This window comes from Alligator mississippiensis, chromosome 5 (assembly GCF_030867095.1).
Source record: "Alligator mississippiensis isolate rAllMis1 chromosome 5, rAllMis1, whole genome shotgun sequence".
In the NCBI taxonomy this organism is placed as follows: Eukaryota; Metazoa; Chordata; order Crocodylia; family Alligatoridae; genus Alligator; species Alligator mississippiensis.
This window is the reverse complement of record NC_081828.1, coordinates 55,600,144-55,620,838: the sequence shown is the minus strand read 5'-3', so window position 1 is coordinate 55,620,838 and position 20,695 is coordinate 55,600,144. Positions and strand designations below refer to the sequence as shown.

General features: G+C 42.3%; 1 protein-coding gene across 1 annotated transcript in view; it reads right to left on the bottom strand.

Annotated features, from left to right (window-relative positions):
* The window catches only part of SWT1 (SWT1 RNA endoribonuclease homolog), a 76,652-nt gene that overhangs the window by 7,526 nt on the left and 48,431 nt on the right, over nucleotides 1–20,695 (bottom strand). Inside the window, exons 17-18 of the mRNA XM_059727664.1 lie at nucleotides 4,868–4,934; nucleotides 2,174–2,238 (exon numbers count right to left, since the gene is read on the bottom strand). Of these exons, the coding sequence (XP_059583647.1) occupies nucleotides 2,174–2,238; nucleotides 4,868–4,934 (132 nt within the window). The remainder of the gene's footprint in view (nucleotides 1–2,173; nucleotides 2,239–4,867; nucleotides 4,935–20,695) is intronic.

The window sequence follows — 20,695 nt, the reverse complement described above, 5'->3', positions numbered from 1 at the left end:
GCTTCAGGAGGCTGGGAGAAGTGAAGGGGATGAGCCAGGCTGCAAAGTGCAACTGTGTCGGTCTGCCTGCCCACCTGCTCACAGCAGTGGGTGCTGCTGAAAGGATGGGTGGGGAATGGCAGGGCAGCAGCAGTCCCTAACACAGGCACCACTGGAGTATCGGAAACATGTGCAGGATGCCAGACAGGGGAGGAGAGCATTTACCTCCTCTCACAGAGGGATCTCGCAGCACACTTTTGTTGCTTTTCAATTTGGGAATCACTGCTGAACTATGCGACTGTCAGCCTGCCTAAAAGATCTGGCTTTCGTACCAGCATTTAAAAGCTGTCTCATTGAACAGTTATGTTTTACTCAGTTTCTCTACTCCATAACCTCATACTCGTAACAAGACAATAACAAAATAACATATCCAACTTCCATAACCTGAAGTTATAGAAGTATCAGGGTCACTGCTGAACCGTTTTTGATGTTCTTAAAGGATGCAACAGAAAACAGCATGAGGGGGAAAAGTCATAGAGCTCATTACAGAATATGGATAAAGTTCCATTATCCAGTAGTTTCCTGATGACTATCCTGGATGTTTTACCCTACTGAAGTTGCTGTGCATCAAGAAACTAAATCCACCGGAAAAGTCTGTTAGAAAATGATCAAGGAGGTGGTAACAATCAAGCACTCACGACAATATACAGAAGTTACTTCAGTTTGGATTCAAGTTTGTTCCCTTTTTTTCTTCCTGTTTGTGTGGTTTTCTAAAACTGCTGTTCACAACTTCTGTGACTTAAGTCTCATAGGCTACACCATGACTCAATTTATGAGCATTATGGCTATTTCAGCTGTTTCAGCATGTGCTTAAGCATGCATGTAGACCAGTGGTCAACAACCAGCAGATCTCAATCCACCGGTAGATCTTGGAGCCTCTTGTGGTAGATCTTGGAGTGAATCCGAGGTTGGGGTGGGGGGCTGAGTGCCTGTGTGCATGCACACATGCACTCCAGCCCAGCAGGCCAGTCTGTGGGGAAGGGAAGTGGCGGGGGCTAAATTGAGGCCCCCATGGTGAGGGACTGCTGCACAGGCAGGAGCAGGGGTAAGTTGACTGGAGCCCCAGCCAGGTGGGACTTACCTGCTTGGGAGGTGCACCCCAAATAATTTTTTCTCCCTCTGCTTCAATCTGCCCCGCCTTCTCTCCCCACATACTTACCTGCTCTGTGCGTGTGTGGGGGGGTGGGGGGGGGGAAGAGGAGAGGAGTGGCAGCACATGGTAGATCTTGGTAAATGCCAAAGGTGATCTCCAACTTAAAATAGGTTGGAGACCATTGATGTAGACCCTGAAGGATTTATATTAAGAAAGGATTGTAAAGCATGGTTCTTAATGTGACTATAGAGAGAGTTTTAAAACAATGCTACACACCGTCTCAGATGCCTGAGCACACACAAAGCATGGCCATTTATTCTAACCTAGGAGTGGCTAACCTGAGGCATGTGTGCAAGAAGTGACATGGGCACCCTCTGTGTGTGGCACACAGGCTGGTGAAGGGAAAGGCATCACAATGGCAAATAAGGCAGGGAATAGAAAGAGCATCAGCTTAGACTGGGAGCACAGGGCAGAGAGCTGAAAGCAAGGCAGCAGGTCAAACAGGGAGAAGGATTTGGAGTGGCACACCTGTCCGAGTTGGCTCCCACTGTTCTATGCCAGAATAAGTGCTGAACTTCACTGGCTCTGTCCACAACAGAAGGATGAGAATCCAGCACTGGCTAGGGACAAGCCACAGCAAACATCTTATGTGAAAGTCAAAACACAGCAGAAAATCCTAGTGTAGTCAATAGTTACCACAAGTTCCCTTTTGTCTGTTTGAAAAGCAAACCGAAGAGAGGCTAAACTGCAAGCAGTCAATATTAAGTTAGAAAAAAAGAACGTACAAAAATCAGGTTCTTTCACCTCAGAGTTTACCCTTGGCTGAACAAAAAGGGTTCTCAGAAGCAGAAAGGCTAGTTGGAAGCAGAAGACAGGCAGGCTCCCTTGATCAAACTTAAGGAACCTCCTTTGTACAATAAGGAAATATTGGGAGACTTCTGTAACAGAAGATAAGTTTTACCTTATAGTACTAGGGTTGATACAGAATTAGTCTAAATTTGTTGCAGAAAAGCCAATAGATGTAATTAATAACCAGCTTACCTGTATACTTCTTGTGAAACACAGTCATAGAGTTCCTCAGCAGTAAATTTTATGCTGCTGTTTATCTGAGGGTGAAGAAGAGAGAGTTACTTAAATCAACCCAATATGTATGAACATCTTAATCCAGGCAATTTAAATTTCTTAATGGAAAGCCTCAATTAAAAGAATTGATTTTAACCAACTTTGCTTAACCAAATATAACTTTGGCTATATTGGTTGATATAACCAATGAAACCTGTAGATTTACCATTACAAAGAGCCACCACACTAATTTGTTATGTACTTTTGCTACCTAGAAGCCACATCGAGTATACACATTTATGCATGCCATTACTGCTTAAAATTTTATATTTACTGTTGAATAGTTTTAAGTTTTTAGTACATAAGAAAATGGCCAGTGTCAGTGATATACTCTCCTAAAGGACTGAACTCTTAATATATGACATGATCTGACCTGCTGTGTAATATTTATAAAAGCGTATCCTTCAAAGTTAGGCATTCCCCCTCCACCCACGATTCTCAACCTTTCCATAGAAAAAATAAAACAAAGCAAGAACCAAACAGCTTGTAATCAAAGTTTATAAAGACAGACTCATGGATTAAGTATTTTTGTTTTTAATTAAAAGGTTCAAGAGAATAAGGTTAGGCTTTATCAGTCAATTAAAATGTATTTTTAAACTATCTTTTTATATTAATCAACCTTATAAACACCAATTAAAAAAATCATGCAACTGATGAAATATGCATGTGCCCTTATGATTAAGTACGTAACCAGCAGGCACTCAAAGCTAAACAACTGGAAAAAAGAGTGACAGATTATGTAGTCTGAGGGTATAAGTGTATTGTATCAAGATTTGGAGACTGCCCTCCACATGTTGGAAGACAGAAACCATCAGCACTCTTGCAACAAAAGCAAATTAGGTGCATGATTATTTTTGCAGCTGTGTAAGTGTTTCTGATTTCTAGGGAAAGCGTTCTTTTGATGCTGACTTTTAAAGCAGTTTTATTTTCCAACATTGATAGTTTAAACTGTTGTACTGAAAATACATTCAGAGGCATGTATTAAAATGCCTCAAGGAAGATAACAACCAAGATGACTTGGTGAGAAAGAGTCTGAAAAAAATTTATTAAACAAAAATGGTTAAGTCAGGTTTATATTTCAAGAATGACTTAAAGGGGTATTTCAATATATACCAATTTAAGAAGAAAATGGATACAAACAGATCCTTCACAAATAGTGAATTTACAGTAATCTAGTGCAACCTAGAAGTCAGTAACCTAGGCAAAAAAAACTTGACAGATGCATGCAATACATTACCTTAAAATGTCTAAGGCCCCCTCTATGTTACAGGCATCGTACAATTAACTGCACAATTACCATGAGACCAGCTACATGTGCAAAGTACCTATTACACAATAAAAAGTTCCAACCAGCTATAAAGTTAGACCTAATATGTATACTAACTTTACAGCTGGTTGCTACTGAGCTTAAAATTTGCATATGTTAGCTGATGGGGCCACAGGAGTGCTCCATACCCAAACTCTCAGCTCCAGCAGCCGCCATTCTGGGTTCTGGCAACACAGGGATCCATGGTCTCTGAGGTTGCCCTGGGGGTGCGTGAGGCCCTGGGGCCAGGGGATTGCAGCAGCCATCTCTCTATGGCTGAGAGATTGAGGCCATATCTCAATCTCTATGCCCAGCCTCAGGAGCTTGCTTCTTACTGGTGCAGGGCGAGCCCAGGATTGGGCTCCTTCTGCACCAGCAACATGGTGTGATGGGATCTAATGCACAATCCCACAATCATGCTTTCTGCTATGCATGTGTGGCATTGCAGGAAGCACAATTATGGATTGCACATTAGATCCCATCACACTTTTACCTGCATGTACAGAATTCAAGAGCTGGATAAAATGTTACTAATGGGGAAAATAGGCACCGATGAGGAATTTTACTTGAAGTCACACCATCAATCAGTCTCTATGGGAGAGTTGGGGGGTGGGGGGGGGGGGGGGAGGGGAAATCACTCTCCCATTTTCTAGTCCTGAGCTACAGCTATAATATCCATTCCTAAAGAAGGACTGCATTGCTGGATTGCTAATTTCTGTTCCCAAAAACTCTTAATTATGCCAAGTTCAAGAAGTTACAATGATTTCTAAGTGTCTTGATTAATACTAGTATTGCTTTTTAAATATGATAGTATTTGTTAACTAGTTGAGATCTCATCTGCAAGTGACTATCAAGCCAAACTAAATTCTAGTAAATATAAACAGTAACCTCAATTTTAATTTTTCCAACTTGCAACACATCCTATTAAATAGTTTTATCATCTTGTAAGTATTAAACTAAAACCACAGATCATCCAAATATCACCAAGAATTTATTTTTTTTACCCATTAATGAGATCATCAGGAACAGTGAGTATATGAAATTACAAGACTGGAGTTGACAGAAGTATGCACATGCTTGAATTTTTTTTTTTTTTGTTTTGTTGTTGTTGTTGTTAAAGAAATATCTGATGGGGAGGGGGGATAAATTTACTTCCTCCCCTTGTACCTGATGGCCAACCACCCCAGTAAAACTTCAAGATTCTACTTTAATGGGAACAAGAAGTTAGCTGCATCACTAAATCGCCTCATTGCAATTACCTTTTTACAAATAAATCAATTATGGAAACTTAGAGAGAGAGTTCATACCTCATTACTGTTTAGGAAGTTATAGAGAGTCCAAATATCTTCAAAATTGCTGTTTGGAGTCAAGATTCTGAAAAGAAAAAAAGTTTTGTAAAAAAGACTGTATATTAAAAATTTTATTAAGTTCTTTAAAAAGAAGAATAGTGAGAAAAGGAAATTATCTTTAATCTCCCCCAATCTTTAATCCTCACCCACCCACATAGATGCATGCAAACCAAAAAAAATTAAATAAGATTATTCTACAAAATGAGAAGTGAAGGTTTTTCTTAATTAAAAATTCTAATGCAGTTTTGACATAAGCCATTCCAATATATGAACAGTAAGAAAATATAAGAACTTGTTAACAAGTCTTTTATCTGCTACTAGCAAATTCTCTTATTTTAACTTGAATAGAGAACCGACAAAATATGTGAAACTTTCTAACAGTAACAAATAGAAGGACTAGATGCAGTTTTAACCAATACTACATATAGCTTGACCTTCTGCATAGGTGGCATACTGCTACCTCCCCCCATCAATAGAATGGACTGGGTGAGGGGTTTGGGGTGCTGAAAAGGTGTGTGAAGAATCAGACTGACTTCCAAAGTATTTGTGTCTTTTATCCATTCATAAAACTCATATAAAACACTGTGAGAAGTATTTTCAAACCCTCCCACTGCTCTCTCAGTAGAAACTATGAGTGTACAAGCATTTACTCGCCATCTCCTAGGGAAGAATAATGCCCCTTCTGGGAAAATGATCTTCCATATGTTAACCTGGAAAATCTCCTTTATGAAAAAGAATATCTTGCAAAAGCAAATGCTTGCACATTCTCTTCCTGGTCTGGACAAGGAGGGGACTGAAGCAGCAGGGCAAAGCCTCCAGCCTTCTCCTGAGTCCAGGCTTCCTATCTGAGGAGCAGGCAAGAGTCTTTGCTATACTGCTCCCTCCACTCAGCTCCCAGCCATCAGGAACTGAGCAGAGAAGAAGTCACCCCTTGTTCCCAACCAACTCCCAGCCCAGGCAGGGCTCTCCTATATCAAGTGTCCCTAGTCTGAAGAACTGGGGGGGAAGGGGGGGGAGAGAAGGAGGGGGGAAGAGCTTTGTCTTGATGCTTCCCTCTGTTCCTGAACTGGTCTAGGAGGGGAAAGCAGCAGCCAGTACCACCTCCTGTCCCTTCCCCAAATCAGGCAATGCCCAGCCTGGGGAATAGGCTGGAGATTTTGCCCTGCTGCTCCCTCCTCTCTGCTGCTGGCGAGCAGAAGCAGAAGGAAGAGGGCTTGCTCCCCATCCAACCCCCAGACCTCAGTCTGGGGAAAGCATGCAGAGTCTTTCCCTGCTGCTCCACTCCCTTGAGGACTGAGAGGAAATAGAGTAGCCACTGTTTCCCTTGCACCCCAGTCTGGTGAAGACACAAAGAACAGGAGAGAAGGGGCAACTGCAGGCTGCATAATGTATGCTTCCTCTCCCAGAAAGAGTTCTACAGGTAAAAAGTTTTGAAAAACTTCTACCTGTTGATATGCACACCTGTTCATGGCCATATTCACTCCATACTTATTAAATCTTTTTCATTTTTTGAGATGTCAACAAAAGATAATCATTTCTAAATGTCGTGGTATTTCTTGGTTGGAATTAAAATCCATTTCTTGGGGGGGAGGTGCGAAAACCAGATCGTACTACTGGATAAACAGGCCACTATCACTAGTAATCCCAATGTAGACCTCTACAGCAAAATTACTTTAAAAGCTCCTAAGCTCCTGGCATCTATAACTGTATCACAGTTAAGGCTGACATTGATTGGCTGTGAGTGGTCATCAAACCAAAATGCTGATTCAGCTGACAATCCTTCTCAGGTACATTAGGATGTCAGTTTAACGACCAAGTCATTATCTATAACACAAATAAATTACCATACTAAAACCTGGAGAATGTGGTTTCCATAGCTGACAATTTTTTTTTTTTTATAGCTCACTGCACTAAATTATCCATGTGTTCAAATATAGAAAACAACAAAATAAATTTGCATTTTTTAATTATCTGCATTCAAGGTCAATACTTTCTGCCCTAGACAGTAGCAAGGTACAATATGCATACACAAAGAATCTGGCAGATGTAGCAGGCAGTCAGGAAGATCATGGGTACCTGAGGGGCAGATGTGAAGTATAAACTGTTGAGGGGAACACCAGGCTGGAAAATTTGTGGGGGTTTTGGCATGGCAGCTCTGGGCTATGCCATTCTGGGAGGTAATGTATTCTATATCCCCCAGTAACCATTATGCTCTGCTGTGGCTCAGTAAGTGATACAATGACTTTGGGTGGAAGTGAGCCCATCATACAGCTCAATACCTGCCATGCATTCTGGGTCACAGGAATCCACATATGAACGCTAAACAAGATGAGACACACAGGAGGTATGCCTTTTCATTCATTTTTTAACTTTTTATAACTGTTCAGGGCTCGAATTAAATCTCAGACAAAGGGGTGTTTTGGTAAACTTTGACAAAAGTGAGTTCAGCCACTGTGGTATTGTGCAATATTGAAAGAAGTACACAACCACTATAAATAGTGAAAAAAAGCTGCAATAAGAAACTTCAGACATTGGCCTAAAGGCTCTCACAGATTTTAACAATCCGAGTTTAAGAAAAATCAGTTCAGCACTTCAATATTTTGAGAAGACTTTCTTCAAACATGCGATTATCAATTAGAAGAATTTGAATGAAAGGGAATTCCAAAATTGGACAGTTTTTAGGGGACCTTCTCCCATTTGAATTCTCCTGCTGATGGATATAAAGTAGATGGGACCCTGCGTATGTTGGTCCATATTCCCAACCTTTAAAAGCAAAAAGATTAAAATAGGTTGGCCTTCCTCTAAAAAGGAAATAATGAGCCAATTGGCAAAGCAGCATTGGACACAACAGTTTTCTCAGATTTTTATTTACTGTGCACTTGTTCTAGCCCTGGGGTGCCCAACCTGCAGCACAGGTGCCACAAATGGCACAGGCAACATGTGTGTGGTGCATGGCAGACTGGGGAGGGGAAAGACCATTGCTATCTGTGACATAAGTAGAGTTGCAGAATATTGGGGGGGGGACACGACTCCAAGACTGGGGGAGGAAGAAGGGCACAGGATATGACAGCAGGGGAGAAGAAGAGGGAAAACCTAGGTTCTGAGGGTGGGGGCAGGAGCAATGCTCTTACCCAGGACAGGAACTCCAAGTCCCAGCTTAACTATTGCTACTGGCACATGTGCTATGCTCACCCTGGCTGTTGCTCTTAATGCAGCAGCTGCATCAGCCACAGCAACTGGGGACTGTTTTGGAGTTCTCATGGAAAGACAAGTCTACATATTTTTCTTTAAAAATGTAATTGAAGAATGATGGTTTTCTGAATACTGATTCATAGAATGACAGAAACCTCAAAGGATGGAGATTCCACCACCTCTCTGGGTAACCTGCTCCAGTGCTTTACTACCCTCCTAGTGAGACAGTTTTTCCCAAAATCTAACCTAAACTTCCATTGCTGCAACTTGAAACCATTACTCATTGTTCTGCCATCTGCCACCGCTGAGAACAGTCTAGCTCAGCATTTCCCAACCTTTTTTCCCCATGGCAAACTTACGTAAATAAAAAAGCACCACAGCACACCAGACGCAGAAGCGGTGGGGAGGGGTGCGCAGCCAGCCGGACAGTATTTTGGGCTGAAGCCACACTCCCCATCTGTCTGTCCGCAGCAGCACCAGGTGGGGGGGGTGTGGCTCCAGCCCAAAATGCTGCGGCACACCTGGACGTGTCTGATGGCACACCAGTTGGGAAACGCTGGTCTAGCTCCATGCTCTTTGGAACCACCCTTCAGGTAGTTGGAGGTTGCTCTTAAATCCCCCCTCAGTCTTCTCTTCTCCAGACTGAAGAAAGCCCAGTTCCCTCAGCCTGTCTTCATCAGCCACGTGCCCCAGCCACCTAACCATTTTTGTTGCCCTCCGCTGGACTCGCTCCAATTCCATCCTTTCAGTTGGGGGCAGGGTGGGGTGGGGGGAGGCGACAAAACTGGACAGTACTCCAGATATGGCTTTACCATTGCAGAAGAGAGAGGAATAGTCACTTCCCTTAATCTGCTGGAAACATTCCTACTAATGCAGCCCAGGGCAACAAGGGCACATTGTTGGCTCATATTCAGCTTATTGTCCACTGTAACCCCCAAGTCCTTTTCTGAAGAGCGGCTGCTTAGCTAATCAGTTCCCAGTCTCGGTGCATGGGACTGTTCCATCCCAAGTGCAGGACTTTGTGCTTGTCCTTATTGAACCTCATGGGATTTCTTTTGGTCCAACTCTCCAATTTATCAAGCTCTCTCCAAATCCTAGCCCTACCTTCCACTATATGCACTACTCCCCGCCCAGCTTGGTGTCATCTGCAAACTTGCTGAGGCTGCACTCCATCCTATCTTCCAGGCTGTTGATGAAGATGTTGAACAAAACTGGCCCCAGGACCAACCTCTGGGGCACTCCACTTGATGCTGATTGCCAGCCAGACACTGAGCCATTGCTTAATACCCTTTGAGCCCAACCATCCAAACAGCTTTCTATTCACCTTACAGTCCGTTCATCCAACTCGTACTTCCTTAGCTTGCTTGCAATAATGCTGTGGGAGACCATATCAAAAGCCTTGCTAAAGTCAAGGTATACCATATCCACTGCTCTCCTCACATACATTAAGACAGTCATCTCATCACAGAAGGGAGTCAGGTTGCTCAGACATGACCTGCCCTCAATCAGTCCATGCTGACTGTTCCTCGTCATGTCCAAGTGCTTAGAAATGGATTCCTTGATGACCTGCTCCATGATTTTTCCAAAGACTGAGGTGAGGCTGACCAGTCTGTAGGTCTCTGGATCTCCCTCCTTTCCTTTCTTAAAGATGGGCATTATATTTCCCCTTTTCTAATCATCCAGGTTCTCTCCCAACCACCACAAGTTTTCAAAGATAATGGCCAGCAGCTCTGCAATCCTATCAACCAATTCTTTCAGCACCCTTGGGTGCACTGCATCTGGCCCATCAAACTGTACATGTCCAGCTTTTCTAAACAGTCTCTAACCTGTTCTTTCACCACTGTCAGCTGCTCACCTCCTCCCCAGTCTGTGCTGCCAGGTACAGTAGTCTGGGAGCTGACCTTGCCTGTGAAGACTGAGGTGGAAAAGTCATCGAGTACTTCAGCCTTTTCCACATCATCTGTCACTCTAGTCATGAGGCTTTATCCCAGTCAAATTATTAAACAGAAATTTTCCAGAGTAGGCATTGAATGAACCAGGCAGAGCTGGTCTCCAGCTCTATTAATTATCTCCTATGAAGATAAGAACTTGGAAGTCTACATATTTTTGTTTTGAGGCTCAAAAAATACCACTAAGCTACTAAATGAAACTGAAGAAAGAGTAAATTATCACTGCCTTTCCCTAAAAATAAGAGACATGAATAAATCCAAGCAGTGGCTCAGACAAAAGAAAGCAGTTTGGCATGCTGTTTGGGGGGGTCAAAAGCAGGAGAGTGCTTAGGAGTATTGGCCCTGGAGAACAGGAAGCCCTTGTGGGTCTCTTCATACCCCACAGGTATTCTGCTGTCTTGGCTTATGACGGTGATGATCCTATGTACACAGTACAATAACTTCAACATGAATAATTGTATGCATCTATAAGCCAGCTCTGAAGCATAGTCTTCAAGTATCTTGGAACTAATGACTAGAAGACAGAGTAAGACGGATTCTTGTCTGAAATGTTAGGAGAGAAAGGGGGAAAATCAGTCTTCTAAAGGGCTAGGCTAGCTAAACTAGCAAGAAAGGCATTATATGAACAGCAAAAGGACCAGATTAAGAAGGGAAAACTAACACACACTCAATTACTACAACTATCAAAGATGCTGATAAAATTAAGTGAGGGACAGAAAAGGAAAAAAATCCTATGGCTATCTAAACATGAATGGTAGTAATCTGGGTAATAAATAAAGGGAAAAAGTTATTCACTTATCAGCAAAAAATAATCAACTTAGTATTACTAAAGCCTAGCAGAAAGATTTGAAAGATTGGAATATTAAAATCAAGGGTCAAGAAATGAGTGAAGGTACCAAACAGGAAAGTAGAGAGAGAAAATGGAGTGCAAATAATTGACTCACTCAGTCATCGTGAATACCTACAGATCAATATCCCAAGAGATGATGCACAAGATTGGGTAACTGGTTGCTGTCTGAGGTGATAACTGAGTTATCAATAATTTCTTATAACACTTAAGAAATTATTGATAACTCTTCTGACAATGATTTAGTATCAGAGCATGTTTTTTAGGCTTAAGTTCCTCATAATAAAATAAGATTGCCAGTCATCTTGTTGCCCACTACAGTTGGTTATCACCTCAGACTGACTTTTGGGTGTATGATCAGGTCCTCTATTTTCATCAGGACAAGGCTCTCTATACCGCATTAAGAGCAACAGCCAGGGTGAGCACAGCACATGTGCCAGTAGCAATAGTTAAGCTGGGACTTGGAGTTCCTGTCCTGGGTAAGAGCGTTGCTCCTGCCCCCACCCTCAGAACCTAGGTTTTCCCTCCTCTTCTCCCCTGCTGTGTATACTGAGTATAGAGAGCCTTGTCCTGATGAAAAGAGAGGACCTGATCATACACCTAAAAGTCAGTTACTACTTTAGTGCAAATGAATGCAACTTAAATTGTAATTGTTATGTGCAAACATACCCAATATCCAGTAATTTGTAGGTAGCACCTTAAAAAAGCAATTACACAAAGCTGATGACAATTATGAACCAAATCAGGTGGGAGAAAGAAGTTAAAGATGCAAATATGTATGGTAACTGGGAACTTATGAAAATTTTGCTAAATGTCCAGAATGCCATAATTGCACAATTGAGAAAAGAAGCTACATGGATTGAACACAAACATGGTTCAGGAGAAGGGAAAGACTGAAATCCTATCTACTAATCTTACCAAACAAGCTTTTAAGTGGAGTCTCCATCAACAGAAGTTTTTAAATCAAGACTGGATGTTCCCCCTCATCCCCTTTCTCTTCTTCAACATTGTGATTTAGTTCAAATAGTAATTAAAACCAGGAAACCCTATGGCCCATGTAGGAAATCAAAGAAAATGATTGCTAGTCCCTTCTGGATTCAGGTTATAAACTCGTACATCTGAAAACTTGCTCAAGATGGTACAGTATTTTAGTTGTACTCACTAAAAAAAAAAGTTGCATAATTTCCCCCCAAATATCTGGATATAGAAAGAAGTTATTACATAACTTCCCCCACAAATTCTTCAAAAGTCAGTCTTTATAAAATGTGCCTATTATTGTTTTCTACTAAATACCAAAGAGTCTTGTAACAAAAGCATTACAGGAAATTATAAACATGCTTGTGAGCCAGCATCATCATTGTAGAAAATGGCAAATAAGAGAACATCACAATTTTATAATCCTCTACTGTTCCTAAATAGACCATGTTCCTTTCCGGTCCTGCAAGCACCACTTTGCTTTAAACAATAGGTTCTGTTTTAAACAGAAGATGGATGTAAAACTAGGCTTTGAGACCCAGAAACCTCTTAAAGTTTGGATTACTGCCCTCCAGGAGTATTCTGGGAACCAAAGAATGTTCGAGGAGCCCATCCCACCAAAATTAAGTATTCAAGAAATGAAAGTTAAATAAATTGTAATGGGAAATGCAATGATGAAATGTGGATTATATAAATGATTATACAGTACAGGGAAGTCATATCAAGGTAACTATTAAAATTATGATAAAATGTAAAATTCACCTAAAGAATTTAAGATTTAATTTCTTTAAGTCCTAAAGACTTAATAAACCTCTACTAGGTGGCCAGCCTGTTAAGGGAAAAGTACTTCTTACATAGGTTTCAAAAACTAAGTTTTTAAGCAGCACTAATTTTGGCTCAGCTGCAAATGGGCAATTCAACAAGAGCAGAGTTCAAGACTGAACAGTGAAATTCCAAGGTGGACCTCAATTTTTATATTCAATTACCTGATCCAATTTTCCTAATAGATTGTATTTTAATTAATATGCTTATTTGTATTCCTTATTCAAACTACATCTTGTCCTAAGCCAGATCTAACTAGCATAAAACTAGTAAGCAAACTCTAAATTACCTTTAGCTGACTATATTTCCCTCTCTTTATGCAGGTTCTGTATGTGCGAATTCGCTCTTATGTGATGACCCTTTTTATACCAAAAATGTGTTATATGCAAGGTAAATTCACTCTTATGCGATGGCTGTGGTGGAAGCCCGCAGTCAGCTGCTTTGTGCGGTGCATTCTGGAAGTGACGCACACCAAAATATAGCCTCCTGTGTAGATCTGTGCTCCTCGCTCATTGTCTGCAATACGTGTTTCTGTAGTTGCCATCTCCATTATGATAGTGCCCTGTGCTTGTGTTTACTGTTGGCAAGTACCAAAACTGCCTTGTAAATGCGATAGAAATGGGTCTGGGGAACAGTACAGTCGACGTCTTGGAACTTATCCCTATTTGTTACATTGTAAAGTGGGTAGCCTTTATGCGACTTCAAGTTATGCACCATTTTCCAGGAACGCATGTACAGCATAAAGCAAGGGAAACCTGTACTTCTAATCTTTCTCACGCCTTCTAAACTCGTCTCCTCTATGATACTCTCTTGTCTGCTCACTTCCTTTGTCTCCTTCTCTTACCCACAACTCTGGTCAAGTGAATGCAAGAAAATGCTAAACTATATTATCATTATGCAGCTTGGGGCCTACCACCAGAACATAAAGTCTTATATTGTATCCCATCACTTTAGATAAGCATGAGCAACAGAGGCTGAGATAGTTTCACCGGGAATATTTAGTTCTCAGCTGGGAAAGTGTATCTAAAAGCAGACTCCAGTTTCATAAACACATCAAGTTAAAGGAAGGCTGAAACCAACTGGCTAAGCAGCACCTCTGCAGAAAAGGACCTGGGGGCAACAATGGACAATAAGCTGAATATGATCCAACAATGTGCCCTTGTTGCAAAGAAGGTGCTCTTGGCATAGTGGGCTGCATTAGGAGGAGCACTACTAGCATATCAAAGGAAGTGATTCTTCCCCTCTCTTCTGCACTGGTAAGGCCACATCTGGAGTAGTGTGTCCAGTTTTGGGCCCCCTAATACAGATAGGATGTAGACAAGTCCAGTGGAGGGTAACAAAAATTATTAGGGGGCAACAGGGGCACATGATTTATGAGGACAGGCTGACGGAACTGGGCGCATTGAGTCTGGAGAAGAGTGGGGATTTAATAGTACCCTTTAACTACCTGAAGGGTGGTTTCAAAGAGGATGGAGCCAGACTGTTCTCTGTGGTGGCAGATGACAGAACAAGGAGCAATGGTCTCAAGCTGCAGCAAGGGAGGTTTAAGTTTGCGTGAAAGATCCGAGCGTACTCACCCAGTGCGTCCTCCCGACTACAAGCTCCAGGCCAACCAGAATAAAGTCTCCACGCTACAGCGGGAGCTGCCGGAATGCACCAGATCCACTTTAACACCTCACCAGGTGAAGCAGATTGGTGGGTTGCAGCGGCCAGGGCAATATCTGGGGTCAAGCAGAGGACCAAAGGAGGCGAGTGAACGGAAGCCGGCAGGCAGATAGGAGGATGGCCATGTCCTACCTGAGACTGAAGCCCTGAAGACGAGCAAGAGACTGGTAGGGTCTTAGGGCTCGGAGGAGCCTTCATCCAAGGGGAGGGAGAGAGGGCAATCTCCCCCTTGGCTTATCATTTTCTTCATTTGGACAATGATTAACCTGCTGCTGCCATCCAATCAAGCTGGATGTGGCAGCAATCAAAGTAGAAGAATGAGAGGAGTGGGCGTTTTCCTTCTACAGCCCGGTTCCTTCTTTTCGTTTAGTGTTAATTTGACCGTCACTGGCAGTCAATTGACACGACTGCAGCAGCAAAGAGAGGCAGATACCTCCTCCTGTGGCTAGCCTTTCATTAACTGCCTCCGGCAAGCGAGAGGGAGAGGGAGAAGGAGGGGGAAGGGAGACTCGGTCCATCCCAATCACCGAGGCTCAAACAACTGAGTGAAGACAGACCAAGTAAAGGGAGTAGCCTTGATCCCAACAATCTAGAAAGGGACCTGACAGGTCCAATAAATTTTCTTTCCACTTTTCTGTTTCATCTGCCAGTTTTTTTCTTCTCGGCGGTGTGGTAACCTGAGCATGAATCAGATGCTGGCAGTGATCGGGGCAGTGACGTCAACACCCACCCCTCTCCCACTTCCTTAACATCTTCAATGACCATCAGAAAAAAAAGTCATGGCAGGTGGGAATAAAAGGGATAGAGAGAGACAGAGGGCGTGCCACCCTGAACAGGCTGGCAGAGGGTACAACATGCAGGAGAAGACTAGTGAATGTCCGTCAGGCGCAAGAGCACACACCCTTATCCAGTGGTGACCGAACAGTTTGATATTAGAATAAACTCTCTTAGTAGGAGGGTAGTAAAGCACTGGAACAAGTTGCCCAAAGAGGCTGTGGAATCTCCATCCTTTGAGGTGTTTAAGACCTGGCTAGACAAAGCCTTGGCTCGGATGATATAGTTGGGAATGGTCCAGCTTTGAGCAGGGGCTTGGACTACATGACCTCCTGAGGTCCCTTCCAATCCTAATTTTCTCTGATTTTATAAATCCTCTGTACAATGGTTCTCATTAGGGAGTAGAATCTCAGGTTTTTACCCATCACAGTATTTACTTACAGCTATTTATTTCTTCCCAACATTTAATACTACATATAAAATAATGATCCATGGAAACCTTTTATACTGAATCCCTGCATTTCAAGATAACTAGCAAGATATATGTTGTAAATCGGCCTATGCTGTATAGTTTAGATCCAGGTCCTAATTCTCCTGAAATTTAGAGTGGGAAGCTATGGAAGCAGAAACTAGTTAATGCTGGCTAAGCTGCAAGTTTCCTTGCCTTTTGGTGATTATATTCATGAGATTTCCACCTAAAAAAAAGCTTTCCCCTTAACAGAGGTAAGGTAACAGAGTTATGTTACTACACAGACACACCCCTAAAAATATTTCTTACTTCTACGGTAAAACAAATCCTTAATAGCACATGACACCTATACAATTTACTAACAACTGAAGAACACCTTATCCCAATGTGTTTTCCATTTGGTACAGTATTTGGCATATAAAAAAATAGCCAGATTGGAAGCTGGCCAAGGAAGTGGGGTTAACATGACAGTTCTTGCAAAAAAGAACGCTTATCTAAAAGGATAAGAACTTCAAGTTTCATGAGATATGGAAACTCAATAACACAGGCACTGAGTACCGTGAAGCACTGGATACACAAGTGTCATTTATGAGCCACAATATTTTCCTACAGCAACATTTACCATGGAGATTTTTCATCCAAACACAGCCCTAGCTACACCTACTTAGTTTATGAAACTGCCATAATATGACCAAAGCAACATCTGTATATGTACATGACATATATCTGCTGTTCTGCACAAAATTACTATGATTAGCTTTTAGTAGGCATCTGTCTTGTGAAATAATAGAATTATGCTGGGGCATGAGTTTACTGAATGTAATCCTTGCTTGAAAATAAAGTGAAGCTGGAGTGACCTCTCCAGGGAACAAAAGCCTGGGCAGTATATATGGAGACACTGAAATGCCTACGTATCAGTGTTCCCCCTCTTGGCCTTGCTGGTTTAATCCAAAGGAAAGGCAGGTGCCAGTAGGTCTGGAACCAGCTTGGCTGCAAGAGCTGCCAAAGCAAAGCAGTCTATCAGGGTTTCACTCCTAAACTGGCTTCTGACCAGGGTTAAAGAGCCTAGTCTATACTATCATGGAACATTGATGTAATATAGAATTTCATTAGCATCAAGAAGAGGGATCTATTATGGCCTAGGATTAGGATTTTTTCAGTTACTTCAGATTCCTAGAAAATTTTCCAGCAGTACACAAACTACTCTATAGTGGGATTAATGATAGCCAAATCCCTTTGTAGAAAGTCCTTTAAATAATGCTTTTTTTGCAGGCTTTGTACACAATAAACTATACTCTGTTTTTTATCATATGTAATTCCTGCTCTGCTCTGGGATACATTGCACCACATTTATCTATAACACCTCCCACAGCCCCTGGCTATGCGGGAGCTTCTCTTGCACGTTTCCCACTGAGAATATCTTCGTTGCATAGTGACTTCAAGCAAATAGAAACTGAAGTACAAACATGTAACCCCACGTTATTTAAAAGTTCCCTTCCCGCCAGCGTGGGTTTAGTGCTGTTTGGGCCCTTTCGACTTAGCAGGACGTTAGGTATCTCTGTTTCATCTAGCCTGAAGTGAGGGGTGTTGATGTTCGCTGTGCTCCTTTGATTTTCCTGATGCTCACCTTTAGTGCTGTACAGACCCAACAAAAATTCTGTATTGGACTTTTGATCTCTGTCAGATCAAAAGTGACATTTCAGAGGCTGTCACATCTTTTTAAAAGTTGATTCGTCTAGTATGGTGGGAAAGGTGGGTTATGCCAGGAGCATTTCTTGGGAGCTTTTTTCAGGGTTTAATATTCACAGTGTGTATTGCTACAAAAATGACAGTAATTGCTCTAACGCACACCTTTGTTTTGCTGTTGTCTACTACCCGATAAAAGCCATATGAGTTGTTTCCCTACGTTGGGTTGCAGAACACAGGTGAACTAAAATGGTCTTTCCTGCCTAATGCAGGGGTTGGGCCCGATGATCTTGCAAGGTCCCTTCCAGCCCCTTACAATCTATGAACCTATGAAAAACTAACATGTACATGCAGTCCATGAGAGACAGAAACTGTTATCCACACTTTACAGACAGGGAAACAGAGATAGAGATATTAATCAATTTACTTAGATTAGAATCTATGAGAGCTGCTCAGACCATGGCTTTTAAATTGAATACAGATTCAAGCAGTTAGAGGTAGGAAAATAATGCCCAGCACTTTCCAAGTTGAGCATTATTCTTCATCTTATTTCTAAAGTATGCTGCCAGAGTACATATAAACATTAATGACAGAGTTACTGGGGGACTCCAGGTCAGAGGCCTAGTGCCTGGACTAAAAGCTTGGCATGATGTGAAGACAAAAAGCAAACTTGACATGACCAGAAACAAAAGGCATTGGTTACTAATCTGTGGAACAGCTAATTACTAGACAAAATCAGCCAACAGAAAGTAGAACCAGTTTTTGTACAACTGCAAATCCCTAACTATTTTTAACTGAGTCTATTCCCAAGTGTTTAATTTGGTAGCTTTGCCAGTGGAGCATTGTGTAAATGTGTATTAAAAACGTATTTCAGAGGGACTCTGCTACACTCTGAATCTCATGATTCTCTGTAGTGCTATGGTAGATTGTTAAAATATTTATGTTTTGCTTGCATAAGAATTTACAGTCCCTCCTATTACAGCTTAAGTCATTACACTTTCAATTAAATTTAAAATTAAAGAGTTAGCACCCAAGCCTTAGCCAAATACAAGTGCTTCATGACAATGACCGTACAACATTGTAGACTGTTTATATTGTATTTTAACATTCTTTTGCTATGTTCTGAGTGAACGATTCTTTCATACAGTGCATCTCATCCATTACCAACTGATCTTTTGTATGCATCTGGTGAAATTTAAGTCATAGTTACCGCAGACTCTCTCGAAAAAATTCTGCATCAATGTCCAACTAATCCTGTAATTTGCATAAGTGAACAATACAAGGTCATTAATGTCTCCTCCTTCACTGAAATCTTGAACAAAAAACTTTAAACGTACTAGAGACTAAAAGAATTCTGTTCATGTCAGAACTTCAAATCCTGGCCAACAAACATGTAATAATGCTCAGATATTTATGACAAGACTGAGGGTAAACATTTAAGTTGATGCAAAGTCTGTCCAAGTTGTAACCTGGGAATGAAGGGAAAGCGCTAGCATCTAGACTATGAAATGAGTTATACTGCAAACTTATCCACTGGAGTTGGTTCTGTTGTGGAAACAAGAAAAAAAATAAATAAAACTTTAGCATATGAACTTGTTACTAATACTGTTCAAATATCTACAAGTGATTTTACAGCAATGCAACTTCAAAACTGTCACAACCCAAAGTTGTAGTTTTTTGTTTGTGTGCGCGCTTCGGCACCGCTAAATTATTTCCCGCCAATTTGTCGCTTTCTTTGCACGGTAGAGTTCTCTGCTGCAAGAGAGAACTCTGGTGCAGCGGGGGATTTCCCGCCGGATTGCAGCTTCTTTGCAGTGTGCATCTCTTTCTTGCATCGTAGTGATACACGCTGTAAAGAAGTTCCCGCCATTTGTATTAGGATTCGCGCCCCGTTATTGGCCGATTCCTAATGTAGGCACACGTGGCAGCTAGCGATTGGCTTGCTAGCCGTACAAAAGGCTTGGGTAGTTTCCGCCCAAGCCGGAGGAAGGAGGACGAGAGAGATTCTGTGTGAGGATCTCCAAGCGCTGCGGACCCTCATGGACCCGACGCGCCTCCCCTAAGCAGGCAATAGAGGCAATAGAACCGAGCCTAAGGAGCTTTCGCTTCTAGCCTCTCCCCGTCGCCGATCGCAATCCCAGACGTATCCCTTTCCTGTAACTTCGGACCCGCGGAGCCTAAGTAACTCCGGGGAAACTTTTCAAACCCAACTTAACCGGACCCGCGGAGCCTAGCAAACTCCGTGGGAGCAATCGATTTGTCAGAGTCCTCCAGCGAGGGTTCAAGCAGGAGCTGTGCCTGGAAACCTGTCCAGCCTACACCAATACCATCTTTGGGTGTAAGTAAACAATCTTTTCAATCAAACATTACGCCTCCGTAACTAATTCTAACTCGCGTGCGCTAAACTGCCCCGCGGTTCTCTCCAACCCCGCATGCCCGGGCTGCTGGCCACAGCCCCTGTGCACCGACGACGGGTCCGGTACGACCCTGGTTCACTCCCGGCTCGCCCATGGCGGCCAGAATGGGATAGGAATCACTGCCGCACATGGCGACAAGGGCGGGATCGGGGCCCGGCCCGCAGAAAAACAATCTCTTAATTAGTAGTTTCCCTATCCTAAATTTGGCAATTTTATTTTTCTTGCAGCTTGATTCATACTACAAGGCTTTCTAGATTTTAAGTTTTGGTTTTTTAACTTGTCTAAGTACCTCCTCCTTCCCATGCACATGCTGCAGCAGGTGGAAAGAAGAAGACAGTGAAAGGAGGATGACACCATCTGAGTTGTCCTTAATCAACCAATAAAAAGCATACATGCAAGAAACTTTGCTGCTGCCAAGCTAACAACTGATAAAAAGCATGTTGAAGGCTTATCTCAGTGTATGAGGTCTCTCTTTTTCTTCCACTTATTCCTTCCATTGAAGCTTGTATAGTCAATGCCCTTCAAGGCTAGTTCTCTAGTGAACTAGCATACGGGTAACAGATGGAGGAACCATCTGAATTTTAGATGATTCAGTTTGGTCCATACACAGTGAGAGTAAGGAAAGACCATATGCAGGAGAAAGAAGCAACAAGACAGGCATAAAGGAAAGAACAAATTATAACTATTCAAAGATGGGTATTGACATAGACCCAGGGCTCTTATTTAAGAAGTATAAAGCCATCTGAATGATGAAAGAGTAAATCAGGCCTTTCCTATGCTAGCAAGAGTTCTATTGCTGGTATTTCATTTGAGGAAATCATATAAAGCAGGTGGGGGGGAAGAGGGGCAAAACATGGCCCGTGGGCCAGATCTAGCCTGCCAGGCAAATCTATCCAGCCCTAATTTAGGTAAGGGTACCACCAAGCCAGGCCCAGGGACCCCCATGGGTCAGGAGTGCAGAGAGCTGTCCTATGAGGCCAAGCTGGGCTG